Below are 27301 nucleotides of genomic sequence, written 5' to 3' on the forward strand. Positions count from 1 at the left end.
TCCAAAAATTCCGGTAGGTATTTTATAAGGGACTATTTGAGGAAAAAGGAGAAAATCATTTAGAGCTGGTATATCGATGGTAGCATTGACGGATGTTGAGGGTTTGAGGGAAAAGATGGAGTTTGCCCCTGGTTTTTGTTGATGGGAACCCGGGGAGTCCCCAGGTTGGAGTTTCCCGAAATAGGCTTTCCTATAATATCATATTTAGATTGACATTCTCTGGCCCAATGTATCCCCTTATGGCAATGAGGGCAAATTTTTGGAGGTTTTTTAATAGTTTTAATTTTTTCTGTGTGCTTTTTAGGAGAATCCTTTTTTAAATGAGTTTTATCTCCACATGTAAAACATCTTTCACATCCCTTTTTAAAGGTAGCCACCATTGTTTCAGTTAACATTTGTATTTTTTTAGTTTCTGATCCTAAATTGTGATAAGCCTTTAAATAATCAATAAGAGTCTCGATCTCATGAATTGGAGTGATAGCTCTTTAACATTTTTGGTTTGCATTTTTATAAGCAAGCAGCTTTTCTAGTTGCATTTTGGCCTCTTCTCTGATAACATTATGAGAAATAGCAACTTTGAGTCTAGCTAAAAAATCAGCATAGGCTTCATTATGTCCTTGAAATATTTTTGTGTAGTTATCTTCAGGTTTCCTTGACTTCTAGCTTTCCAGGGGGAACACAAGGTTGGGGTTTACCCATATCCATATGTTGGGCTCAAAATCTGGACCATCTTTATTGGGGTCGGGTGACTCAACTATTTGGAGTTTATATCTGGCAAGGTTTTGTTCGGCTAAGGGCAGGTGTGTGGTGAAGGCTAAAAAGGACTCGTTTTTTTATGTCCCAGTCTAGTAATCTAGAAAGCCTTTGTCATGAAGGAGAATGAGTAGATAGTGTTTTATCATAAATATGAGTATGTGTTAAAGGCTTATCATTGTCATTAAAGAAAGTATTGTTAGCTTTAGTGTCAAAAAGAGCCTCAGAAGAGTTCTTGTTAGAGTCATTTTGTCTTTGAGTTGAGAGGACTTTGAGTTTGGCGTTCATTGTAAGAGGAGGAGGAGCACTTGGGGCAGCCAAAGCAGGGCTGGTGGGATAATTTTGAAATATTTTATGTTGTTTTAATTGGGCCTTTTGTAAAGTTTTATCATCTAATTTATATTCATGTAACAAGTGTTCTGCCTGTTGTCAAATATCAGGGGGGGCTAGAATTTCCTTGAAATGGCAAAATCATGACTTTAATGAGGGCCCATAAGGGCCAGAAATCTATTAGAATATTTTTCCTCATCTTGTGGTTCATTTAACATTCTTTCTAACTTGGTTCCAAATCTTTAAACCAAAATTGCTTTCATCAAGGAACCAGGGATTATGTTCAGTTACCATTTGGAGACAAGCCTCTAATCACTGACGCGAAACCGAAAGTCCTTGAACCTTAAATAAATGATGAAGCAAAGTAGAAAAGTGGTGGGGCTTTCCAGCCATTTGTCCCATAACCCTGCACTTACCGACCTCAGTAGGTCCACAGTCACTCTGTCTGCTTGCCAAGGGTGTACTCCAAGTCCCTGTTCTGGTGCCACTTGTTATGGTCTTGACAGACTGGAACCTGGGAATAGGAGTCAACGAAAAGAAGGACATGGGGGACCCAAGTCTCTAGTGGAACAAGGGTGCTTTATTCATGGCAGTGTGTGCTTATATACTGTAATACAAGGAAGCTTTAGGCAAAAAATAAAGTTAAGTAAAAAACACCAAAACCAGATGCATAACAATAGTAACTAAGGGAATAACAATAGTCATAGGGCCATAACAACAGTAACTCGGGGAATAACAATCATCACAGGGTCAGAAGACAATCCATGTATTGGAAATAGGAACATGACTAAGTAGTTTTACAGAAAGTAAAAGGTTATTGAAAGGAATCCATGTATGCATTCTGCCTCGTGACCTCAGTCCTGAGAACTGCATGCAGCTCTGCTCGTTCCTATTTTCCAGCAATTGATAAGGGACAGAGGGCCCTTGAGAAACAGAAAACAACATACAGGATTCCTTAAAATTAAACGTTTCCTGACACAAGTGAATATGGCAGATGAGGCAAAACCTTGTGCCCAATTTGTTTAACTTCTGAAGCATTAGTTGTGTGATATGTGGTCAGGCATTACCATGGAGAATTGGGCCCTTTCTGTTGACCAGTACCAGCTGCAGGCATTGCAGTTTTCAGTGCATCTTATTGATTTGCTGAGCATACTTCTCAGATGTAATGGTTTCATCAGGACCCAGAAAGCTGTAGTGGATCAGACCATCAAATAGTGACCATGGCCTTTTTTGGTGCAAGTTTGGCTTTGGGAAGTGCTTCGGAGCTTCTTATTGGTCCAACCACTGAGCTGGTCGTTGCCAGCTGTCATATAAAAGTCACTTTTTGTGACACATCGCAATCCAATTGAGAAATGATTTGTTGTGTAGAATAAGAGAAAACGACACTTCCAAATGACAATTTTTTTGATTTGCAGTCAGCTCATGAGGCACCCAGCTTTTTCAGCTTTCTGATTTGCTTCAAATGTCAAACAATCATAGAATGGTTGACATTGAGTTCTTGGGCAACTTCTCGTGTAGTTGTAAAAGAATCAGCTTCAGTGACTGCCCTCAATTGGTCGTCAACTTCCGATGGTCGGCCACTTCGTTCCTCATCCTTAAGGTTCTCATCTCCTTTGCAAAACTTCTTGAATCACCACTGTACTGTATGTTCATGAGTAGTTCCTGGGCCAAATGTCTTATTGGTGTTGCAAGTTGTCTCTGCTGGTTTATGACCCATTTTGAACTTGAATAAGAAAATCGCTTGAATTTGCTTTTTGTTTATCATTTTCCTAATCTAAAATAAACATAAAATACACAGCAATAAGTCACTAGCAGAAAAAACAGCAAGAAATGAACATTAAAATGACATATAACATAACCACATTTATTTAAGAATGTATTCCAATGGCAAATGGCAAAGTTGAACAATGCAAAACCGCAATTACTTTTGCACCAACCTAATAGTAAATTATATTTAATGTATTAGAAGGCACTGTTTACTATCAAGAATTTCCATACTTCAGATAGTTCAGAGTCATTCATCAGTGTGACCATTAGATAAACTTTCCAAGCTAATATAGGGTTTCCCAGTTTCATCTTGGTACAGATATTTGTTTTACTAGCAATTATTTAATAAACATAGGTTGTTGTGAATCTATATGAGGAGCTAATCATTGTCAAGTGATCTCAGACTTGCTTATTCACTTTTTCTATTTGATTTGTCAAAGCCAGTTATTTTTTTAGGAGACGTGTATTTTTAACTAATCTGCTATAATCTAGGCTATAGTTCAGTGTTAATTACCTTGGTTGGGCTTCCCTGATGGCTCAGATGGTAAAGAATCTGCATGCAATGCAGCAAACCCGGGTTCGATCCCCAGATTGGGAAGATCCTTTGGAAAAGGTAATGGCTACCCACTCCAGTATTCTTGCCTGGGAAATCCCATGAACAGAGGAACCTGGCGGGCTACAGTCCATGGGGGTCACAAAGAGTTGGAAGCAAATGAGCGACTAAGCAGGCATGCACACATAGGTGAAAGTATTAAATGATACAGTTTTGAATAAGACTTCTGGTGATATTTTATCCCTGGTTTATGTTTAATGTATCTATACATTTATATAAAAGCAGGCCCATACATTTAGTTGTATGGTTTGTGCACTGCACAATGGTACCCAGTTGGGGAGGAGGTTAGTACAGCCTAAGCCTGTGCTCGGCTTGTCACTGTATTGCCTTGGAAGGGTTGCATCTCTCACAACACACTTTTTTCCAATTTCTGAGTGAAAGGGGCTGTATAGGTCAGCAGCAATCCTGTTCATGGGAAGGAAGTTTAGCAAAGCTGGGACTTCTTTTGTCATTAGTCTTAAATGATACTGCAGTAAATTTCTATTCCAAGACTGGGTAGTTTACAAGCTTAAAAGCTAATAGTTTTTCTTTTCTTTTTTTTCAAGTTTATTTTTATTTATTTACTTGGCTTCTTCAGGTTCTAGTTGTGGCACATGGGATCTTTGTCGCATCACATGGGATCTTCCGTTGCAGCACATGGGCTCTCCGGTTGAGGAGCGTGGGCTCAATAGTTGTGGCGTGGGGGCTTAGTTGCCCCACGGCATGTGGGATCATCACTCCCCAACCAGGGACCAAACCCATATCCCCTGCATTGCAAGGTGGATTCCTAACACTGGACCACCACGGAAGTCCCTGCTTTTCAATTAAACATTCATCATCCATAAATACACAGCTTTTTTAACTTTAGGAGCTTTAGAGTAAATACATGAACCTTCCAGCTTCACACAATGTAGGGGGACATACATATGTCCAGGATCCTACCTTTGGCAATGACCAAAGTACCTTATAAGATATAAAACAAATTAGAATTTCCTATAACTCACCTAGTTTTCCAAATCACAGCTTTTCAAAATAGGCTTTCCCAGCCAAGTATGCATGAATTGATGGTCTCAGTTGCTGCTGACCACAGGGTGTTCTTCAGGTAGTCCCACCTAGTGTGTCAGGAAGGGGCAGCCTTGCCTGGATCAACAGACAGATGCTAGCCAGAGGTGAACCAGGACCCGTACCTGACAGAACACAATTTGGACGGTACTTTGTAAAAGGACAACGGGAAAGGAATTAAGATTGCTTCAATTCCACCTCTGAAGAGTACATACTTTTCTAAAGCCACCTGGCCACATACACCCCCTACACAGATGCATCATCATCTGATTTACCGGATTCTTATTACACTTACTCTGGGCTCAGTTCTGGCATGTTTGAGATATTTTTTCCACTTTTTTTTTTTTTTGCTTCAACACTTGACTAGGATACAGAATGGATCTATCTGAATGACAGAGAAGTCAGAACCAGCCTAAATGGTTGGGTGACCTAGTCCCAAAACAAGGCTTGATTCTCAAAAGAAAATGTGGAGAAAGCATAAAAAGAGAAAAAGGATTCATTCATTTTTTTATAGGTTGTTTTTTAATACTTATTTTTGGCTGTGTTGGGTCTTAGTTGCAGCATGTGGGCTTCCCTCCAGCTGTGTGCAAGCTTAGTTCCCCCAAGACACGAGGGATCTTAGTTCCCTGACCAGGGATCAAACCAGAGTTCCCTGCACTGGATGGTGGATTTTTTCTTTTTTTTTTTTTTTTTTGCTGCACTGGTTCTTCATTGTTGCAAGTGGGCTGTCTCTAGTTGTGGGGCAAATAGGGGCTACTTTCTAGCTGCAGTGGCTTCTCTTATTGCAGGGCACAGGCTCTAGGGTGCATGGGCTTAGTTGCCCTGCGGCATGTGGAATCTTCCCAGACCAGGGATCAAACCCGTGTCCCCTGCATTGGCAGGCAGATTCTTTACCATTGGACCACCAGGGAATTCCCCAATGATTCATTTCTTGAGCCCTACTATGTGGGGACCATGTGGCCCTGTGCCACCCAGTCAACAAACTTTGGAAAGCTGTGTCATGTTAGGTGCTAGGAATACAGTGAATAAAACAGACACCCTGCCCTATGACACTTATGATCTAGTGTCTAATAAATAATCGTGACAGTCATATTTGGGATGAGTGTCACAGAGGAAGGGTACAGGGAGCTCTGGGAGTGTGCCCTAGGAAACTGGAGAAGGGAAGACACTTGAAGAAAGGGTGGAGAATGGACTAAAGGGAGCCAGTGTGGGTGAAGGGACACCAGGTAGAAAGAGAATGCAGCAGCCTGAGTCAGAGATAATGGTGGGTAGGGATGCTAGAGATAGAAAAAAATCAAATATATCTGTGTCACACACAAAGAAGCAGATTTGGGGGGAGTTATAGTCAAGGCTATGGTTTTTCCAGTAGTCATGTATGGATGTGAGAGTTGGACTGTGAAGAAAGCTGAGCACCAAAGAATTGATGCTTTTGAACTGTGGTATTGGAGAAGACTCTTGAGAGTCCCTTGGACTGCAAGGAGATCCAACCAGTCCATCCTAAAGGAGATCAGTCCTGGGTGTTCATCGGAAGGACTGATGCTGAAGCTGAAACTCCTATACTTTGGCCACCTGATGCAAAGAGCTGACTCATTGGACAAGACCCTGATGCTGGGAGGGATTGGGGGCAGGAAGAGAAGGGGACGACAGAGGATGAGATGGCTGGATGGCATCACTGGCTCGATGGACACGGGTTTGAGTAAACACCGAGAGTTGGTGATGGACAGGGAGGCCTGGTGTGCTGCCATTCATGGGGTCACAAAGAGTCGGACACGACTGAGCGACTGAACTGAACTGATCATCAAGTAAGTTTTGGATGTGTTGAGTTTGAAGTCCATGTGAGATGCATATCCTGTTGGAGAGCTTAAGGATAGTGAAAAACGTGGATCTGGACGTCAGCTGAGAGATTTGGGGTGAAGACATAAATTTGAGAATCAAAAGCACACATGGCATTTTGTTGTTGTTTTTTGGTTGCTCTGGGTCTTCATTGCTGTGCGTAGGCTTTCTCAAATTGCAGTGAGTGAGGGCTATTCATTTTTGCAGAGCACAGGCTCTAGGCACACTAGTTACAGTAGTTGCAGTATGCAGGCTCAGTAGTTGTGGCACACGGGCTTTAGTTGCTCCACAGCATGTGGAATCTTCCTGGACCAGGGATTGAACCCATGTCCCCTGCACTGGCAGGTGGATTCTTATTCACAGTTCCACCTGGGAAACCTACTATACATGGTATTTGAAGCTATGGAAGAGGGTCTCAGACTGAGTCCTAGAAACCAAACTATTTAAGGACTAGTTAGAGGAATTTTGAACAACAAAGTCACCTCCAACCAAAAAGAATAATCAGTCACCTGAAAAGGAAGTCTAGGGTAAGCGTCTATGGTTGCCAGCATCTAGGCTGGGTTCAGCTGTGGCTGTTGGCAGGGCTGGCGATGTGGTCCTTCCCGGGGAGTAGAGTGAAGTAACTGACCCAGCACTGCACTGAGGCAGCAGGCTCCATATTGAAGCCCATTAGCATTAGTCCCCACGGAGTGCAGTTACATATTTCATGTCCTTGTTGGGGTCTAATAGCCTAGCTTAGGATCCCGGTCCTCCACCGAAGAGATGTCTGATTGTGTCCAAGAAACTTAAAACTGAATGTTGGATTATACATCTGTAAAATGTAGGACTGTCTTAAGGGTTAGTACCATGCTGTAGTATGAATCTTAATTATATTGGATTTCCTTAATAGGATCATTCCTGTAAGAGTGCCTGGCCCAGGCCTGCCAGGGGTACCTTAAAGCTCTGGACAGACCTGAGGAGTCAGCCTCTCTTCTGGATCCCTCTTCCACTGGCCAATTCACCGTGGTACAAGGAATCATCCAACTTTCCTCCCCTTCCTGGTCATCTGGCCCAGAGAACCTGTTTGTCTTAGAGGTGGGGACAGGTTCCTCTGCCTTATGCCACCTCAGTTTTTCAGACTAGGTGTGGCAGAACAAGCAATGGACCAAGACCTTTTATACTAGATGAAAACAACCACCCATTGTAAAGGTGAGAGTTGAAAAGGAGTTCAGATGATTTAATTCTACCTCTGAACAATACCCCTCTCAGAAACCACTCTGCCACCACACCCACTACATATAGTCATTAAGTTCCTCCCTGGCCGCTGGAGAACCTTCCAAGAAAGGTCATCACTGCCTGTCCTATAGTCTGTCCACTTTATTCCAGTAAACTTACCCCCATTTAACTTTCTCCCCACTTCAATTCATCCCCAAACTTCTCAAAGAACATTTCTGCTAGAGAGAAAAGATGAGTTTTTAGGGAGCTTGGAGAAAATGAGTTATAACTAAGTCATTGGGCCAACCTAGATGGCCAGTAAGTCACCAACCTATGAAGATACATCCCTGCCCAGTTCAGACCTGGGCCTCACGTCTCTCTCATGGATCACTGTACCCCATCTCTGGGTTCCCTTCCTCCACTGTTTCCCTCTCCAGCATCCATACCACACATGGCCTGCTACAACGGACTCTTGAAAACAGGTATGGACTTGTTAAAACTCCAAAGGATCAAGTTAAAACTTCAGGTTCAAGGCCCCATCTCAGGAATCTCTAATTTATCTTTGCATCCTCAGCTCCCAATATTTACTCTGCCAACCACATTAAACTTGGAATGTTCCCCAACCATGTCCTATGTATCCCCACCTCTGTACCTCTGCCCAGACTGCCCTCTCCCTCTCCACTGCTCCTTACCTGCTGGGAAAACCCCCAAACCCATGTGGTAGGTTAAATATGGCCACACATTTTTGGAACTTACATCTTGGCTGGTGTTGTGATTTGCTTTGACCAACAGAATGTGGTGAAAATGACATGATACAAGTTCTGATGCCCTGGCCTCAGGAGGCCTGTAGCCTCCGCTGGGACAATCTTGGAACCCCGAGACCAACATTCCATGACAAAGCCCAGGACAAAAGAGTGCAGGAGAGCAAGGCCAGTGCCCCAGTTTCCAGATTACACATTAGCTGAACAGAGCCATGTGAAAGACAGCCCAGGTGGGTCCACCAAAAGAACCTCCTAGGTAATGCGCAGAATCTTGAGAAATAAAAATACTGATTGTTTTAAGCATTTGTTTAATGCTTGGGATAGTTTCTTACATAGCAGTAGATAACAGATACAATGCAGTTCTAATGTGAAGTAACCTCTGTGAAGTTTCCCCGTCAAGAACCTTCTCCAAGTGCCCCAAAGTGTTTTCTACACATGATATCACTTTATAGTCATTTACTATCTGGCTCTCTCCAGATACACTGAGCTCTGAGGATGAGGTCCGAATCTGATTCAACCTCCCTCCCAACCACTCATGGTGCCAAGCTCAGTACTCTCAGATACCATGATTGTGCCTAGCAGGTATGCCTAGATGAACATTTTACATGCAAATTACTCAACAAAGATTTTTAAAGCACATCCTATATTAATGGAACAGGTCCTAGGCCCTGGAATTCCTCTCAGTCTAGCAGGAAAACTGCTCATTACAATACAGATTTGAAGTGTTGGAGGCAAGTGTATTGCTGGCAGTGTACAAGGCAACTGGTGGGTGGGGGAGTCGAGAAAACCCCTAGAAGAAATGACGTTTAGCCTCATCATAAAGGGTGAGCAAGATGTCACTGTTGGAAGGAAGCTTGTGGGCATGTCCCCACTCCCTACCCCCCTTATCCAAGGGAGGAGGGATGCATGGATTGGTCAGGTTCACAAACACAGTCCGGGAGGTGGGGCCTCAGCTTGTGAATGAGAAAAGTGGGTTTAAGGTAGGTCCCAGTCTGGGGATGACTCCTGTCTATTTCTTCTCTCTCAGACATTCAAGGTAAGATGGGGACTTGGGCTTCTTCCTATTAATAAGGAGGTGCATTTTCTGCCCCTCTCTGCCCCACTCTCCTTAGAGTGCCAACCAGAGGGCAGCCAAGCGAACAGGAACCAGGGCAAAGCCCCAGGGTTAGGGCTCTATGTTGGGTGCTGGGGCCAAAAGTAACAAAAGGTGTGTTCACCTGCCATATCTGTGGTCCATATTCAGGAATACCTTGGGGTGGTAGGGGGCTGGAGGAATCTATGTTCCAGTCATCTGCCACTTGGCATCAAACCAGAGGAGAGAAAAACCAACAGGAACTTTTCCTGTTCCCGGGAAAGTAAGGCAGAGAATCCCAGGTGGAGTGAAGAGAATTAAACGTGGAGCGATGAGTGAGAAAGGAGCAGAGAGAGAAGCTCACAAAGGAACGCTATACAGTCCTGCGTGAGAAGGCTGGACCTAACTCACAAAAGATGACCTGCTTTGCCCCATAAACATTCCTGTGTTAGCCAACTGCTGACGTTCCTAGGGTACTCACTACATGCCAGGCATGGTTCTAAGTGCCTTACACCAATCAACTCATAATACCCTGGGAGGATTTATATCTCATATATCCTCTGTGACAAATAACTTGCCCAAGGTCCCCAAATGAGGAACCTGAGGTTCAAAAATTTCAACTAAGTGGCAGGTCTGTCCTCTTTGACCAACTCTGCTACTCAGAAGCTGTGGTATCTATCAACATTGATAGGACTTCCCTGGCGGTTTAGTAGTTAAGACTCTGCACTTCCAATGCAGGGGGTGCAGGTTCAATCCCTGGTTGGGAAACAGATCCCACATGCCTCGTGGCACAGCCAGAAAATTTAAAAATGAAACAACAACAGCATAAAACTGTGATACAGGTTCTGCTGAGATGGACTTACCAGGAGGCTTCCTGCTGGAGGTGGTATTTGAAGGACAAGGGATCAGGGCCGGCAGGCGCTATGACAGCTTAAAGTGCAGGGACTTCATAGTGCCTAGAAAAGTGGACGGGGAGTAGGGAGGAATCCAGGAAAAAGAATCACAGAGAACGTCCCCAGAGCTTCACAATGTCAGCACCCAAGAACAGATGGTCAGCAAACCAGTACCACCGTTAGGAACAGGAACCGGCTCAACCTTTTCCTTAGTTTCCTATCAAAAGGTGGCCGAGATCCAGGTTCCTGAATCAATTTTACCAAAGTAAATGCAGGTTAAGTGAAACAAGAATTACTGTTCAAAGTCTACTATGTGAGACTATTTTCCTTCTAGAAACAATTGTGGACAGAAAGAGGAGATAGAGAATGCTTTTTAATTATTTCCCCAAACTAGCATTTGTATGGTACTCTAGCACTGACAGTATTATTTTCTTGCTCTAGATTTTACTGAGAGATGAATGTTAACTCTTCAATTTTTCAGAGAAGGAAACTGAAGGTTGACATTTTTATACAAAGTCACACAGCTAATGAAAGCTGGGATTCACACCCAAGTTATTCAGACTCCAAATTCTATCCTCATTCATTCTTTTACTTTTTCATTCATTGTGGGGGGAAATGTATTGCATGCCCTGAATGTGCCAAGTACAGGACTAGGCACTGAGCATACTTTCATGATAAAATAGCTTATTTTCTGTTCCTCTTTTTTCAGTGCATTAAACACTGAAGCAGGAATCCATTAAAAGGAAACGACATCTAGTATTTCTCATGGGATTCAGTGATTACAGTTTTTTCAAGGTTCTCCCACTTTTATTTGTAGCTAACTCCTGCCATTATTTCATGGAACACCTGCTCTGTGCCCATCTTGGGCTGGACATTGTGTATGGACTGTAACAACCAGGCATGAGACTACAGTTTGATCCAGTAATATCTACTATGTGCAAACAACTCAATCCGAGAATATTTACTGAGCACATTATCTGGGCAAATTACTCATTCAATAATACTTACTGGTACCTCTGATAATCATAATAGCTAATATTTACTGAACACTTGAATCCTATGGACAGAGGAGCCTGGTGGGCTGCCGTCTATGGGGTCGCACAGAGTCGGACATGACTGAAGCGACTTAGCACGCGTGCATTGGAGAAGGAAATGGTAACCCACTCCAGTGTTCTTGCCTGGAGAATCCCAGGGATGGTGGAGCCTGGTGGGCTGCTGTCTATGGGGTCGCACAGAGTCGGACACGACTGAAGTGACTTAGCAGCAGCAACTGAACACTTACTATCCGCCAAGTACTATGCTAACTTCTTTACAGACATTATCATTTAAATATCTCAATGATTTTTAAAATACTTACTTTTAGGGTTGCACTGGGTCTTAGCTGGGGCATGTGGGATCTTCAATCTTCATTGCAGCACATGGGATCGACTTCCCTGACCAGGGACTGAACCCAAACTCCTGCAATGGAAGCACAGAGTCTTCCACTTCCAGTCTTAACCACTTCCAATCTTAACCACTGGACCAACAGGGGAGTCCCAGTAACTCTTAAGAGGTAGCAATTTGACAGCGTAAATCAACTGGCTCAGCATATGCAGTTAGAAAGTGGCAGAGGCAGAATTGGAACCAGGCAGCCAGTATTTTCCCCCAGTATACTGTCCCAGCTCCCACCCTGGGAAGGGCAGGAGGGAGACACACACAGATGCCATCCCTGCCCTCAGGGTGCTTACAGACTAAGAGGGAAGATAAATTTTGAACAAGTAACCTCCCCCAAGGACATACTTGTTCAAGTGGAAGTAGAGGGTGAGGAGGCCATTAAACAGGTGAGGGAGAGGAAGGGAGGTCCATCCCAGCAGTGGAACAGCATGAGGGAAAGCTCCAAGGCAGAAAGAGGATGGCAGTCCCAAGCTGTGATTTGACTACGGCCAGGGCAGGTGGATGACAGTGAGGAGCTGCAGAAAAGAGCATGGGGAGTGGCCTGTAAACTTACATTGTTCAGAGTTATCCCAGCTGCTCTAGAGGACAGATCAACTGAGAGCAAGAAAGTGTGCGGCGAGACCAAGCAGAAGGTTCATCTGAGCAACAGATGCTAGCTTAGATTAGCCTGTTGATAGTGGGAATGGAAGGGGACAGACTGATCAAATATTTAGGAGTCAGGATTTACCAGGCTTGGGGGGGTGGGGGCGAGGTGAGCTAAAGGAGGGGGATAAATTACAATTTGGGACTTGAACAACTCAGTGGGGGTGGAACTCTGGGAAGGAAGACCAGAGTTCAGGTTGTATCTGAGGCGGCTGTGGACCACCATACAGAGCTGGTAAGTAATAGGCGGTTGGTTGGACATACAGTTCTAGAGCTTGGAGGTGCTAAAAGCAAAGGAAGTCAGCTTGCACAAAAGTGAAAAGAGTATCTAGGACAGAGCCCTGGAGGAGTCCCCCTGGCCCCGCACCATTAAAAGACGATAGAAAGGAAGAAAGGAGCAAAGACAGCTGTGAGACATGCTTAAAGAGGGAGGAGGAAAGCCAGGAGAGAGTGGTGTTCCTGAAATACGGAGCAGTGTGTTCAAGAAGGGCAGGACCTGGTGTGACTGAATTTAGCAGGCAGTAAATACAGGTAAGGTTGTTGTGATCTGGGATTTGTCCTGAGGTGTCCCCATGAAGGCAGGGCTTGAGGTTCACCCAGGCAGACCGGGGGATTTGGATACACACAGGAGAGGGCCTGACCTGGAATGTGTGGGGAAAAGAAAGTAACACCAGCAGATAGAAATAGAAAGAGGTGGGGCCGGAGGATGAAGAGGGTAAAGAATTGGTGCCATTCACTGACTGGCTAGTTCATGCTCATTTAATGCTCTAAACTACCCTGCAAGGGAAGAGCTACCAACCCTTTGGTAGAGAGGAGAACACTCAGCGCTAGAGATCTGAAATGACTTGTTCAAGATGATACATGGAAGTGGTGATGACTGAATTCTAACCTGAGTCTGAGTCCCGGACTGTCACCTCATGCCTCCTTGACTGTGGTGGCGAGGAGGGAAATAGGTCACAGAGGGTCAGGGCTCAACAAGGGTAGAGAGGAAGGAATAGGCCTGGAGAGATTTGGATGCAGTTTCAACAAGGTGTGGAAAGTAGGTGTAAGCTGAGGGTGGGGTAGATACTCAGGGTATTTAGTTGGAGCAACTGAGCAGAAAGAGGTTCCAGTCACTGAAGAGGATTCACAGGGAAGACAAAGGCTTTGACTTTGACTTGATGAGTCCGCCCGGCCTACACGAGTGACAACCAGAGGTAGATGTCAGGAGGTGAAAAGATACACAGATTTGAACGTCAGAAAACTCTAGACTGTGGGAGATACGAAAAGCTGCAGTACGCTTTTTTACCTTCTTAACAACAAAGTTGAGAAGGGGCTGGTTCTGGAAGAGACGTGACAAGGGAAGGGCGTCATTCTAATGATTCAAAGACTACTCCAGGCTCACTTTGATTGGTTCCCCCCACAGATGGCCTTTCCCCGCCACAGGTCCCTGAAACCCAAGATCCTGACCTGCCTTCTGGTGGGTGTGAGTTTCTCGCTCCTGCATCACTGGTTCCTCGGAGCCCCCAGTTTTCAACAGGAGCAGAGATCGGATGGGTTCCAGCAGGTGACCCATGTGGCCCCTGCTGCCACGTCGCCGTCCAGCCCAGGGCCTCCGTGCGTGGCCAACGCCTCGGCGAACGCCACGGCCGACTTTGAGAAGCTGCCCGCGCGCATCCGAGACTTCCTAAGGTACCGCCACTGCCGCCACTTCCCGCTGCTCTGGGACGCGCCGGCCAAGTGTAGGGGCAGCCGCGGGCCCTTCCTGCTGCTGGCCGTGAAGTCGTCGCCGGCCAACTTCGAGCGGCGCGAGCTCATCCGCCGCACGTGGGGGCAGGAGCGCAGCTACGGCGGGCGCCCGGTGCGCCGCCTCTTCCTGCTGGGCACTCCCGCACCCGAGGACGCCGAGCGCGCAGAGCAGCTGGCGGAGCTGGCCGCGCTGGAGGCGCGTGAGCACGGCGACGTGCTGCAGTGGGCCTTCACCGACACCTTCCTCAACCTCACGCTCAAGCACGTGCACCTGCTCGACTGGCTGGAGGCCCGCTGCCCGCACGCGCGCTTCCTTCTCAGCGGCGACGACGACGTCTTCGTGCACACGGCCAACGTGCTCCGCTTCCTGGAGGCAAAGTCGCCCGACCGCCACCTCTTCACCGGGCAGCTCATGAGCGGCTCCGTGCCCATCCGTGAGAGCTGGAGCAAGTACTTCGTGCCCCCGCAGCTCTTCCCCGGGTCCGTCTACCCGGTGTACTGCAGCGGCGGCGGCTTCCTCCTGTCCCGCCACACGGTCCAGGCCCTGCGCCAGGCCGCCCGCCACACCCCGCTCTTCCCCATCGACGACGCCTACATGGGCATGTGTCTGGAGCGCGTCGGCCTGAAGCCCAGCGGCCACGACGGCATCCGGCCTTTCGGCGTGCAGCTGCCCGGCGCCCGGCAGCCCTCCTTCGACCCCTGCATGTACCGCGAGCTGCTGCTGGTGCACCGCTTCGCGCCCTATGAGATGCTGCTCATGTGGAGGGCACTGCACGACCCAGGGCTGAGCTGCCACCGCGGGCACAGGGTCTCTTGAGGCTGGGAGGTCAGTGTGGGGTGCCGTGGGGGTCAGTCGTGAGGAAACTAGGAAAGGGAGTGACTGGGGAATCTGGGAAGACAGTATTGAGAAAGCCTTGGGAATGTCAATGTTAAGGGGCCATGTTTGGGGGATGGGGCGTCTGATTAGTAAGTCTGAAGGACAGCGATTAGCGAGTGAGCTGGGAGAGACCCAGGTTCCATTCCTGGGTCCGGAAGATCCCCTGGAGGAGGACGTGGCAACTACTCCAGTATTCTTGCCTGGAGAATCCCATGGACAGAGGAGCCTGGTGGGCTATGGTCCATACAGTCGCCAAGAATCGAAACACGACCGAAGTCACTCACAGGCACACAAGGGCACCTAGAGTCTGTTGTGAACCAAACCTCCATTGGGGGTGGGGGCTGGGGGGTCGGGTCCGTAACCAGACTCTGAGGATCAGGCTGTGGTCCTGACTTCAGGAGCTGCCAGTTGTTGGCAAAATACAAAAATCAAGAAAACAGCTTGAGAATGAGGCAGAAATGTGTGCTGTCAAGGTCCCAACTATGTAAGATGGACAGGAAGGGCTGAGCTTCAAGGAAGAAAGCCTGGATGAGAAGCCAGGAGCCTGACCTGATGCCTTCCCTGCCCTCGGGAGGAGGTCCAGTCTTCCCCCCCGTGGACTCCCTCTGGCATAACCATGTACTTTGTCACTTGGTCGGGCCCTCTCCCGGCCCTGCATCTTTGCAAGCTTTGATCCCTTTACTGGAAATGTCCGCCAGCCATCACTGGCCAAGTCTCTTGTAGGAGACTTGATGAGGAGGCCTGCAAGGGGCAGGGGAGCTGTCCCCCGAACTCTGTTACCCACTTCCTCCTGGGCACACACGTAGACTATACTTCCCAGACTCCCTTGAAGTGAGTTGTGGGCATGTGACCAGCCTGTCTTCATGTCTGTGTATAGTTGTGAGGAAGACCCCTCCTGAACCCAGGCCTCACTTGTGCTGACTTTCTCCTTCCCCCGATTGGCACATGGATGAGCCTATAACCTTGCCGATGCCTGGGTTCCTCAACCTTGGCACAGTTGCCATTCTGAGTTCTTTGCTGTAAAGGGCTGTCCTGCGCATTGGAGAACTTTTAGTCATATCCCTGTCCTCTGGCTGCTAGATGCCAGCATCACATCCCAAGTTATAACAACTAAAAATATCTCTGAAGTTTGCCAAATGTACCCTGGTGAGTGGGGCTTCCCTGGTGGCTCAGACGGTAAAGAATCTGCCTGCAATGCGGGAGGCCAGGGCTCCATCCCTGGGTTGGGAAGATCCCCTGGAGAAGGAAATGGCTACCCCCTCCAGTATTCTAACCTGGAGATTTCCATGGACAGAGGAGCCTGGCAGGCTGGGGTTGCAAAGAATTGGACATGGCTGAGCGACTTTCACCCTGGTGAGCAAAGTCACCTCTAGTGTGAACCGCTGACCTAGAGGAAGGCAGGAAAACAAGAGGGCTTCCCAGTTCACTGCAGGGAGCAGGGCTGCTTGTGGACTAACCTGGAATACTCAGCTCAAACTACTGAGAGGAACAAAATAAACTTTTATGTTTTTTGAGCCTCTTGGATTTTGTTGACACTTTGTTAGGGCAACCTTGGTAACGTAATGTGTCCTCTCTGATCCCTGTTTCCACCCAACCAGACTGGCTGCTCCCAGAGGGAGGGACCATGTCTGAATCACGTCCAGTGATAACCCATGGAGGGAGGCCTGGCATCCCGCAGGCTCACTCTTGGCTTGGGAGGTGGAAGGAGCAGGAGGAAGAGGCACCGTCCAAGCAGCCTTTCTGCAGTCCTGGACGTGGATCCCCAGGAGCCATGGCCACTTGTCCCTTGCCGGCCTTGCTTCTGAGCAGGGTCTGGCTCATAGTAAGTACTTCCTAAATGCTTTAGGGGTGAAAAAATGAATGGATGGTGCCCATCTGTCCCAGTGGTATGAACTGTATCCATCGGGACAGTGTACTAGTTTCCTATCATGGCTATAACAAATTGCCACGGATTTTGGGGCTTAAAGACACATGCATAGTTATTATCTTATAGTCCTACATATCAGAAATCCAAAATGAGTCTTGCTGGGCTAAAAGTCAAGGTGTCAGGCCTGCATTCCTTCTGGAAGGTTCCAGGGCAGAATTTGTTCCCCTGCCTATTTCAACTTCTAGTGACTGCCCACATTCCTTGGTTTGGGGCTTCCTTCCATCTCCAGAGGCAGCAGTCACATCACTCTGACCTCTGCTTCCCTTGGACCCATGTCTTCTGACTCTCCTGCCTTCCCTTTCATTTATAAGGATTCTTATGATCACACTGGGTCTGCCTGCATAATCCAAAATTATCTTTCTGTCTTAAAGTCCACCAATCAGCAACCTTCATTAATTCTTTTTTTTTTCCCATGTAACCTAACATATCCATAGCTTTCAGGGATTAGGGCCTAGACATTTTTTTTGGCAGGGACATTATTTCACTTACCATCAGTCAGTCAGTCAGATTCAGTCACTCAGTCATGTCTGACTCTTTATGACCCCAAGGACTGAAGCACGCCAGGCCTCCCTGTCCATCACCAACTCCCAGAGTTTACTCAAACTCATGTCCATTGAGTCGGTGATGCCATCCAACCATTTCATCCTCTTTAGTCCCCTTCTCTTCCTGTCTTCAATCTTTCCCAGCATCAGGGTCTTTTAAGATGAGTCAGCTCTTTGCATCACGTGGCCAAAGTATTGGAGTTTCAGCTTCAACATCAGTCCTTCCAATGAATACCCAGGACTGATCTCCTTTAGGATGGACTGGTTGGATCTCCTTGCAGTCCAAGGGACTCTCAAGAGTCTTCTCCAACACCACAGTTCAAAAGCATCAATTCTTCAGCGCTCAGCTTTCTTTATAGTCCATCTCTCATATCCATACATGACCACTGGAAAAACCATAGTCTTGACTACAGACCTTTGTTGACAAAGTAATGTCTCTGCTTTTTAATATGCTGTCTAGATTGGTCATGACTTGATTTCCAAGGAGTAAGCATCTTTTAATTTCATGGCTACAATCACCATCTGAAGTTATTCTGGAGCCATCAGTTAGTCAGTCAGTCAGCTACTGTTTCCACTGTTTGCACATGTATTTGCCATGAAGTGATGGGACCGGATGCCACGATCTTAATTTTCTGAATGTTGAGCTTTAAGCCAACTTTTTCACTCTCCTTTTTCACTTTCATCAAGCGACTCTTTAACAGACAAGAAAACAAGATCCTGAGGCCAGGAGAGGACACCTCTGCATCTTTGGAAAAGTCTGAATTCTGTGCTTTGACAGCTTCCTCCCATTTCCCTGACAGTCAGATGGATTATCCCCGCTTGACGGATAAAAAGATTAAGAGTCCGGGACCTCACAGCTCAGAAGGATCAGAACACCTCATTTATAGGCCTATTTTGTCACTCTGGGTCCTGGTCACCCCCTCTCGGAAGCTGGGTTGCTCACACACCAGGCCCAGCGAAGGCCCAGGGCACGCGCAGCCCTGGCACCTCTTCATGTCACCGGGTTCCCTCCCCTCACCTGGCCCTGATCACCCGTCCCCACCAAAGCCTGCCTGGCTCATAGGGCTCTTTTGAAATCCGCAGCCACCAGGGGGCGCGCCCTGCACACCGTTTCCTCGCGGTGGCGGCGGCCGGTCCTTGGATCGGGAAACTCTGGGCCCTGCGAGTCTGCGCTGCCAACTCCCTTCTCTAGGCTAGCCTAGCTGACAAGAACCCCACGAGTAAGGAAAATGATACGCCTGTCTCACTAACAAACACAGATGCAAAATTCTACACGAAATGCTAGTACACAATGTGGCAATATGTAAAAAGGATGACATAGCACCTAGACGGATTTATCTCAGAAATGTAAAGTGGGCCTAGCATTAGAAAAGGAATCAGAATATATAATAAAAAAGGAATATCCATCAATGTGGTAAATCACATCAAGAGAAATATGAATCTCTCAGATGTGGGGTGGGTGGAGGGGGAATTTGTGATAAAATTCAACATCCGTTTGTGATTTAAAGAAAATCTTAGTGAAAGGTGGAAGCATTTCCTTTGAGTCTGAAAAGACTACATGTGCCCATCATCACCACTGTTCAACTGTCCAAGGCTTGAGAGCACAGCAAGATAAGGTAAAGGTTTAAAATGATACTGAGGTAATTCCCTGGCGGTCCACTGATTAGGCCTCTGCCCTTTCACTGCAGAGGAGTGGACCCCCAAAAAATTGTTTTTTAATGATAATGACTTGAAAAAAAATTATGAAAACTTCAGAGGTTTGTAACCCTATTAGATCCCATTTCTCCATAAAATTAATGCTGTACTCCCTATCCTGAAATGAAATTCTTTGATAGTATTTTCAAAAAATGAATATAATTCTTTCATTGTAATATAAAGTGTTAATAAAATAAATAATATGTATTATGATGTGTAAATTCTTGGGCACAACTAACTCCCTTACAAATTTTCAAATCTCCCTCTAGGGGGCAGTACACCTCACTGAGAAAGAGCCTACTTTAGAAAACCCACCAAAACACACAAATCCTACAGTTAATTGATTAAAATGATTTTAAAATGTGGCAATTTTTCCAGTACAAAATCAATGTACAAAAATCAATTTAATTTCTATATAGTAACAAGCAATCAGGGGAAGTCATTTTGTAAAAGTACCATTTATAGTAGAAATAAAAATACAAAAGTGAAAGTGAAAGTCACCCAGTCATGTCCAGCTCTTTGCGACCCCATGGACCATACAGTCCATGGAATCTCCAGGCCAGAATACTTGAGTGGGTAGCCTTTCCCTTCTCCAAGGGGTCTTCCCAACCCAGGGATCGAACCCAGATCTCCCACATTGCAGATGGATTTTTTACCAGCTGAGCCACAAGGGAAGCCCCAAAGCAATCAGGAAAAGTCATTTTGCAAAAGTACCATTTATAGTAGAAATAAAAATATACCTAGGACTGAATCTAAAAGTGATGCAGTTAAGATATGTTAAAAATATATATGTCAAGGCTGTATACTGTCACCCTGCTTATTTAACTTATATGCAGAGTACATCATGCAAAATGCTGGGCTGGATGAAACACAAGCTGGAATCAAGATTGCCCTGAGAAATATCAATAACCTCAGATATGCAGATGACACCACACTTACGGCTGAAAGCGAAGAAGAACTAAAGAGTCTCTTGATTAAAGTGAAAGAGGAGAGTGAAAAAACTGGCTTAAAACTCAACATTCAAAAAATCATGGTATCTGGTCCCATCACTTCATGGCAAATAGATAGGGGAACAATGGAAACAGTGACAGACTTTATTTTCTTGGGCTCCAAAATCACTGCAGATGGAGACTGCAGCCATGAAATTAAAAGACGCTTGCTCCTGGGGACAAAAGCTATGACCAACCTGACAGCATATTAAAAAGCAGACACATTACTTTGCCAACAAAGATGCATCTAGTCGAAGCTATGATTTTTGCAGTAGTCATGTATGAATGTGAGAGTTGGACTATAAAGAAAGCTGAATGCCGAAGAATTGATGCTTTCGAACTGTGGTGTTGGAAAAGACTCTTGAGAGTCCCTTGGACAGCAAGGAAATCAAATCAGTCAATCCTAAAGAAAATCAGTCCTGAATATTCATTGGAAGGACTAATGCTGAAGCTGAAACTCCAATACTTTGGCCACCTGATGTGAAGAACTGACTCATCTGAAAAGACCCTGATGCTGGGAAAGATTGAAGGCAGGAAGAGAAGGGGACGAAAGAGGATGAAATGGTTGGATGGCATCACTGACTTGATACTGACGTGATGCACAAGAGTTTGAGAGAGCCCCGGGAGCTGGTGATGGAGAGGGAAGCCTGGCATGCTGCAGTCCATGGGGTCGCAAAGAGTCAGACACGACTGAGTGACTGAAATGAACTGACTGAATGTTTATTTATTTATATACTTTTGGTTACACTAGGTCTTCTTTGCTGCGAGAGGGCTTTCTCTAGTTGCAGCAAGCAAGAGCTACTCTTCATTGTTTTGCATGGGTTTCTTGTTGCGATGGCTTCTTTTGTTGCAGAGCACAGACTCTAGGCATAAGCTTCAGTAGTTGCTGAATGTGGGCTCAGTAGTTGGGGCACAAGAGCTAAGTTGCTTCTTGCCATGTGGAATCTTCCAGACCTGGGATCAAACCCATATCCCCTACATTAGCAGGCAGATTCTTATCCACCAGGTAAGTCCTAAACATCTTAATTAACGTACAGAGATAGCATGTTACAAAGCACCTCCAAGCCCCTGAATTCCTTGTATCTTCACCCCGTTCAGGGAATAGGGATTATCATCATTCCCATTGGGCCGATGTGGAGGCTGAGGCCCAGGTAAATGAATGACCTGCCCAAAGTCACCAAGTCTGCTGAGCCCTGACTACTGCCCCAGGCACCATGCTGGACAGCCACCAAACCCAGAGCTGAAGCAGTTGCCTAAAGAGGCAAACAGCACCCCTGTCCCCTCACCCCGCCACAGCTAGAGCATCATTTGTGTAAAATCTCGTCAGCCTTACCCACCTCAGCTGCACTTGGGAGCAGGAGGTGAAGGTTGAACTCAAAGGTAAGGCCCCACCTCAGTTTCATTTACAGGATGGTTCTGTAGTGATGATGACCCTCTTCTCCCCTCCAGCCAGACTCAGCCTGGCCTTGGAGTAACAAACAGGCCCACTGACCTGTTTTTCCAACAGAAGAGCCGTCTTTCCAGAAGGTTAGTTCTCATACTCCCAAGATCACAGAAATGATGTCAGTTTTTAAAATGTCTGTTTGTTTGTTTGTTTTTTCTTTACTCCTGGTGTCAAGTGTTTGGAGCTATAGGTAGGAGATTGGATGTGTGTTCTAGAAAGTTCATTTGGCTGTGGGACAAGGGATCTGAGGGGCGGGAGGGGTCCTGGGGGGAGTGAGGAGGTGATGAGTAAGGGGTCTGGGAGAGAGGAAGAAGCGGGGGGAGTCCAGAGGTCTGGGGAGATGGAATGGGCAAGGCGTGAACTCTGAGGCAGGGTCCGTGGGAGGGGAGGGGGGTGCTTGTCAGGACTGACAGAAAGGCTGGCTCAGGTCTGGCCCTTGGGGTAGGGTGACGGAGCTCGGAAGTGTCAATCATGGAAAAGCTCTGTGGGCACTGCCCAGGGAGAGTGAGTTGTCCTGGGAGTCTAGGGGGCTCGCAGGGCCCCTCACACCACACACCAACCGCCTGGGGCCCTCCCTCACTTACCCCACAGCTCCCCAGCATGCAGCAGAGGACAGGAAGTCCCGAGTGTCTTCAGAATATTCCACACTGGGTGTCAGCTACGCTCCCCTCCCCGCCCCCCGTCCCCGCCCCTGACCCCCTCCACAGCAGCCATGTGAGAGCTTGGAGGCTCTGCCACAGGGCAAGACCCAGCTGACGGCTTCTGAAGCACCCCACCCCACCCCTGCGTGAGCAGTTCTGGGCTCTGCACAGTGGGGAGAAGGGGCCCCCCAAACTCTCAGAGATGGGAGACAGCTACCTGCATGGTCTGAGACTCCTGACACAGCACCCACCCCCAATCCTGGCTCACATGGGCGTCCAGGGGTCCTGCCACAGTGGGGCATGTGCTCCCTCTCACCCCTCAGGGCCTTCCCAGGTGCCAGAGTACCCAAAACCTGCAACAAAATCCAGAAACTTCTTAAGCAAATGAGCTCCTGTCCCCAGCTGCCCCAGGGGAAACCACCTTTTCCTGGCTTCCCTCTGGACCTCAATGTCTCTTAAGCCCCAGCCAGGACCCTCTGGGCACCCAGTTCAACAGTATAGCCCCCCTATTCCTCACCTCCCCCCCACCTCCATGCTGAGCTGGGAGCCTAGAGCCACCTTGAGAGTCCACACTCTGCCCCAGGGAGGGCCAGGGGCAGGTGCCACCTCCTGTGGGTCCCAGATGGTCCAGGAAAGACCCACACATCTTTACTCCCCGCCCCCACCCACAGGTGCTGGCCTGGGCAGGACACTGGAGAGTCCAGGAACCACTGGATCCAGCTGCCCCTCCTTGGCAGGGGCTCTGGGCACCAGATCCACTTTAGCACCGTCTGTCTGCTGAGGCCGTGGGCAGTGTATTCCCACCAAGACGAGCTCCAGGATCTGCAACTCACAGGGCTTGACGTGGGAGGATCGAGGGCCTCGTGCCTGTGCTCTGCACTCTTTGGAAAACTGGTAGTTTCACATGGCTTCACTCCATGACCCAGTAATTCCATTCCTAGGTGTTTACCCAAGAGAATTGAAAACATTTGTCACACAGAAACTTGCAGTTGAATGTCCCTAACAGCTTTATCCATAATAGGCCCAAGGTGGAAAAATTCCAAGTGTCCATCAAAGGATGAATAGATAAGCAAAATGTGGTAAATACACACAGAGGAACATTATGCAGTCATGAAAAGAAATGAAGTTCTGATTCATGCTACCATGTCAATAAACCATGAAAACAGTATGCTAGGTGAAAGAAGCTGGATTCTATTTATATGAAATGTCTAGATAGTCAAATCTAGGATAGATTTCTATCTAGGGATAGAAAGCAAATGAGTGGATTTCTTTTCTTTCTTTCTTTCTTTTTTTTTTTGGTCACTCTGCATGTAGGATCTTAGTTTCCTGACCAGAGGTTAAATGCAGTGGCCCCTGCAGTGGAAGCACAGAATCTTAACTACAACTTTGTGAATAAACTAAAATCCACTGAATTTGATACTTTAAGGTGGTGATTTTTTATGGTATAAAAATCATCTCAATAATAGCATTTTAAAAGATACAGTCAGAAGAGAGACACTCCTTCCTCCCCTGTTCCTGTATCTTTCCATCCCCTCTACCTTCTAGCCTGCCTCCATCTCATCACTGTCTCATCTGTTTCTGTCCCATTTCCTTTGCACAAAAGAGAAACAATTATATATGTTCTATAGGCTCTCCCTTATGTGAAGAGGAGCATACTGTATAGATGATCTTGGCTTTTGCTTTTTTTCACTTAATAGTCCTTGCTGAGATTCATGCCATACAAATCCAGAGATCTTGATCATTCTTTTTCTTTTCTTCCCCCCCCCCCACCTTTTTTTTTTTACAACTGCTAGTGCTCCTTTGTATAGATATGCTGTAGTTTATCCAACCACTCTCCATGTAGGAGTACACTGTTCCCAGTATTTTTTAACAATTTTATTTATTTATTTTGGGCTGTGCTGGGTCTTTGTTGCTATGTGGGCTTTTCTCTAGTTGCGGTGAGCAGGGGCTACTCTCTAGTTGTGATGCACAGGCTTCTCATTGCGGTGGCTTCTCTTGTTGCAGAGCGAGGGCTCTAGGGCGTGGGCTTAAGTAGTTTCAGCATGTGAGCTCAGTGGTTGTGGCTCCCGGGCTCTGGAGCACAGGCTCAATAGTTGTGGTGCAGGGGCTTGGTTGCTCCTTGGTATGTGGGATCTTCTCAGGTCAGGGATCAAGCCTTGTCTCCTGCGCTGGCAGGTAGAGTCTTTACCAATGAGCCACCCGGGAAGCCCATATTGTTCCTAGTATTTTGCAGTTAAGAAGTAATGCTTCAGTGAAAAACCTTTTGCATATGTATTTTCACATTGTTGGAGGTCTAGCTTCAGGATAAATTCCTAGAAGTGGAGTTGCTGGGTTCAAGGGTGAGCATGTATTTAATTTCATTAGGTATTGCCAAATTTTCCTGGAGAGAATTGCAACAATTTGCATTCCCATCAGCAATGTATTCCAACACCTGTTTCCCCTCAACCTGGACAGCAGAATGTATTGTGATTTTTTTTTTTTTTTTTGCCGGTCTGAATAGGTGAGAAATGGTACCTAGTCAGTGTTGTTTTCAGTTGCCTTTCTCTAATTGTGTCCTTGAGCATTTTTCCCCATATGTTTGGGGACCATTTTTATATCTTTTCTGGTAAACTGTCTATTCATGCCTTTACCTTATTTATTACTGGATTTTTTAGTTTTGTTTTCAGTTTTTAAGAATTACTTGTATATTAGGGATATCTGCCCTTTGTGGTATTACGTTGAGAATATTTTCCTTCAGTTTGTCAGTTATCTGTGGACTTTATGTGTCATGCAAAGTTTTTAAATTTTCATGTGTCATGTCCGACTCTTTGCAACCACATAGGCTGGAGCCCGCCAGGCTCTTCTGTCCATGGAATTCTCCAGGCAAGACTACTGGAGTGGGTAGTCATTTGCTATTCCAGGGAATTTTCCCAACCCAGAGCTTGAACTCAGGTCTCCTGCATTGCAGGCATCTTCTTTACTGTCTGAGCCACCAGGGATAAATTTTCACAAAGTCAAATTTATTGGTCTTTTCTTTACATCCTCTGAGTTTTGAGTCATAGTTAGAAAGCCTTACCCAATATCAGAGTTAAAGAGGAAGTCCCCCATGTTTTCTTCTGGTCTTTGTGTCATTTTAGTTTTTACACTTAGAGCCCTAATCCATGTTGTTTATTCTTTTGCTGGGTGTGACATATGGACTTAATTTTATCTTTTTCCAAATGGCTTCCCCATTGTCCCAGTATCATTTATAACAAAGTCCATTTTTAGAGTGTATCAAAGATGGCATCTCAAATCACTAGGGTAAAGATGTATTTGTCTATTTCTAAATTTCTGGTCTATTGCAATTTGTCTATTCATGTACCAGTGCCACCCATTTCTATTGACAGAAACTTTCACTTTTTTAATCTCTGCTAAAGCTACTTCCTGCTCATAGTTTTTCTTTTCCAGTGTTTTCCTACCTATTCTTGCATGTTTATCTTTCCAGATGGACTTTTCAACTCATATATCTTCATAAAACAGCTTGCTGGTATTTTTATTTGGATTATATTGAATTTACAAATTAGCTTAGGGAGAACTGACATCTTTGTAATATTGACTTATCCTTTCCAAGAATAGGAGATGTCTTTCCATTTGTTCTTAGTGTCTTTCAAGAAGGTTTTAAAATTTTCCTCATGTATTTTTATGCATTTCTTGTTAAATTTGTTCCTAAGTATTTAATTTTCTTTTATTGTGAAAAGGCTTTTCTCCACCTTTATGACCTCTGTTAATTGTTTTTTATATAAAGGCCATTGACTTTTGTATTTTAATTTTGTATCCTGCTCTTTCATCGAACTCTGTTACTGTTTGAATTAGTTCTGTCATTGCTTCTCTGGGTTTTTTTGTTTTTTTATTTTTCAGGTATAACATTATATGATCTGCAAATAGATATATATTTTTTCTCTTCTTTGCTCAGTCTTAGGTCTTAAATTGATTTATTTTGTGTAGTTGTATTGGCTAATACCTCTGGTACAATGTAGAATAGTGGTGTAGACAGTATATTCTTGCCTTGTTCCTGATCTTCCAGTGTTTCTTGGTTAAATAAGATATTGGCTTTAGGGCTACATTTTACCATGTTGAGAACATATCCCTCTATCCCTTCCTATTTCACTGAGAGATTTTATTATGAATTGGTGTTGAATTTTGTTAAAGATGGTCTTGGCATCTACAGAAAAAAATCATCCGACTTCCCTGGTGCTCCAGTGGTTAAGACTCCATGCTTCCACTGCAGGGGGCATGGGTTTGATCCCTGGTTGGAGAGTTAAGATCCCACATGCCAGAGGAGGAGCCAAGGTGGTGGAGGAATAGGACGGGGAGACCACTTCCTCCCCTACAAATTCATCGAAAGAACATTTGAACGCTGAGCAAACTTCACAAAACAACTTCTGGCCGCTCGCAGAAGACATCAGGCACCCAGAAAAGCAGCCCGTCGTCTTCAAAAGGAGGTAGGACAAAATATAAAAGATAAAAAGAGAGACAAAAGAGCTAGGGATGGAGACCCATTCCAGGAAGGGAGTCATAATAGAGGAAGTTGCCAAACACCAGGAAACCCTCTCATGGGTGGGTCTGGGGGAAGTTTTCAAATCTCGGAGGGAAACCTAACTGGGAGGAAAAATAAATAAAACCCACAGATTACATGCCTAAAAGCAATTCCCAGCAGAAAAGTACCCCAGACGCCCACATTCGCCACCAGCAAGTGGGGGTGGAACGGAGAGGAGAGGGCAGCAGTGCTTAGGGTAAGGACCGGGCCCAAATGCCCTGAGGGCAATCGGAGGGAGCTAACGTGAGATAGCAACTTAAACGGGGGGATAGCAAGAGAGAGAGAGAAAATTAATGGGCCTGAAGACACTGCGGGCCGTTCGCAGAACAAAGGAAGGACTGAGCAATTCCAGAGAAGAGCTAGCCAGCTGCGGACCGGCCCATCCCCGCCGGAGGCAGGAGGCAGTGGGGGGGGGAAAGGGGCAAACTTGGCCCCAGAGACAGCACCCCCTACCACACTGCAAACAGGCCTCCAGTTTCTAACCAAAGACTTCCTGAGATTCTGGGTGGTCGACATCCGCCGGGAGGGCCGCGGCTAGAGGCCAGCTCCCAAGAATAGACACAAGGCGCA

General features: G+C 46.2%; 1 protein-coding gene and 1 long non-coding RNA gene across 3 annotated transcripts; one reads left to right on the top strand and one right to left on the bottom strand.

Annotated features, from left to right (window-relative positions):
• Window positions 1-1967: 1967 nt before the first annotated feature.
• LOC122450217 lies at window positions 1968-11672 on the bottom strand. Its single transcript, XR_006272084.1, has 3 exons — window positions 11615-11672; window positions 10228-10320; window positions 1968-2857 (listed from the first exon to the last, which is right to left on the bottom strand). It is a non-coding gene; the product is annotated as an uncharacterized LOC122450217 (long non-coding RNA).
• On the top strand, window positions 8741-16448 carry B3GNT6 (UDP-GlcNAc:betaGal beta-1,3-N-acetylglucosaminyltransferase 6). 2 transcript variants are annotated; one of them, XM_043482443.1, is made up of 2 exons: window positions 8741-9328; window positions 13739-16448. In XM_043482443.1, exon 2 carries the CDS (start codon window positions 13739-13741, stop codon window positions 14876-14878), a length of 1140 nt encoding a protein of 379 aa, XP_043338378.1. In that variant the 5' UTR covers window positions 8741-9328; the 3' UTR covers window positions 14879-16448. The 2 variants fall into 2 exon arrangements, with proteins under 2 accessions (XP_043338378.1, XP_043338379.1); XM_043482444.1 differs by lacking the exon at window positions 8741-9328 and adding an exon at window positions 12488-12568.
• Window positions 16449-27301: the final 10853 nt, after the last annotated feature.

Source organism: Cervus canadensis, chromosome 11 (genome assembly GCF_019320065.1).
Source record: "Cervus canadensis isolate Bull #8, Minnesota chromosome 11, ASM1932006v1, whole genome shotgun sequence".
Taxonomy (NCBI): Eukaryota; Metazoa; Chordata; class Mammalia; order Artiodactyla; family Cervidae; genus Cervus; species Cervus canadensis.

Bases quoted from the DNA above. Each gene is read 5' to 3' on its own strand.
- B3GNT6 (XM_043482443.1), top strand. From the start codon at position 13,739: ATGGCCTTTCCCCGCCACAGGTCCCTGAAACCCAAGATCCTGACCTGC.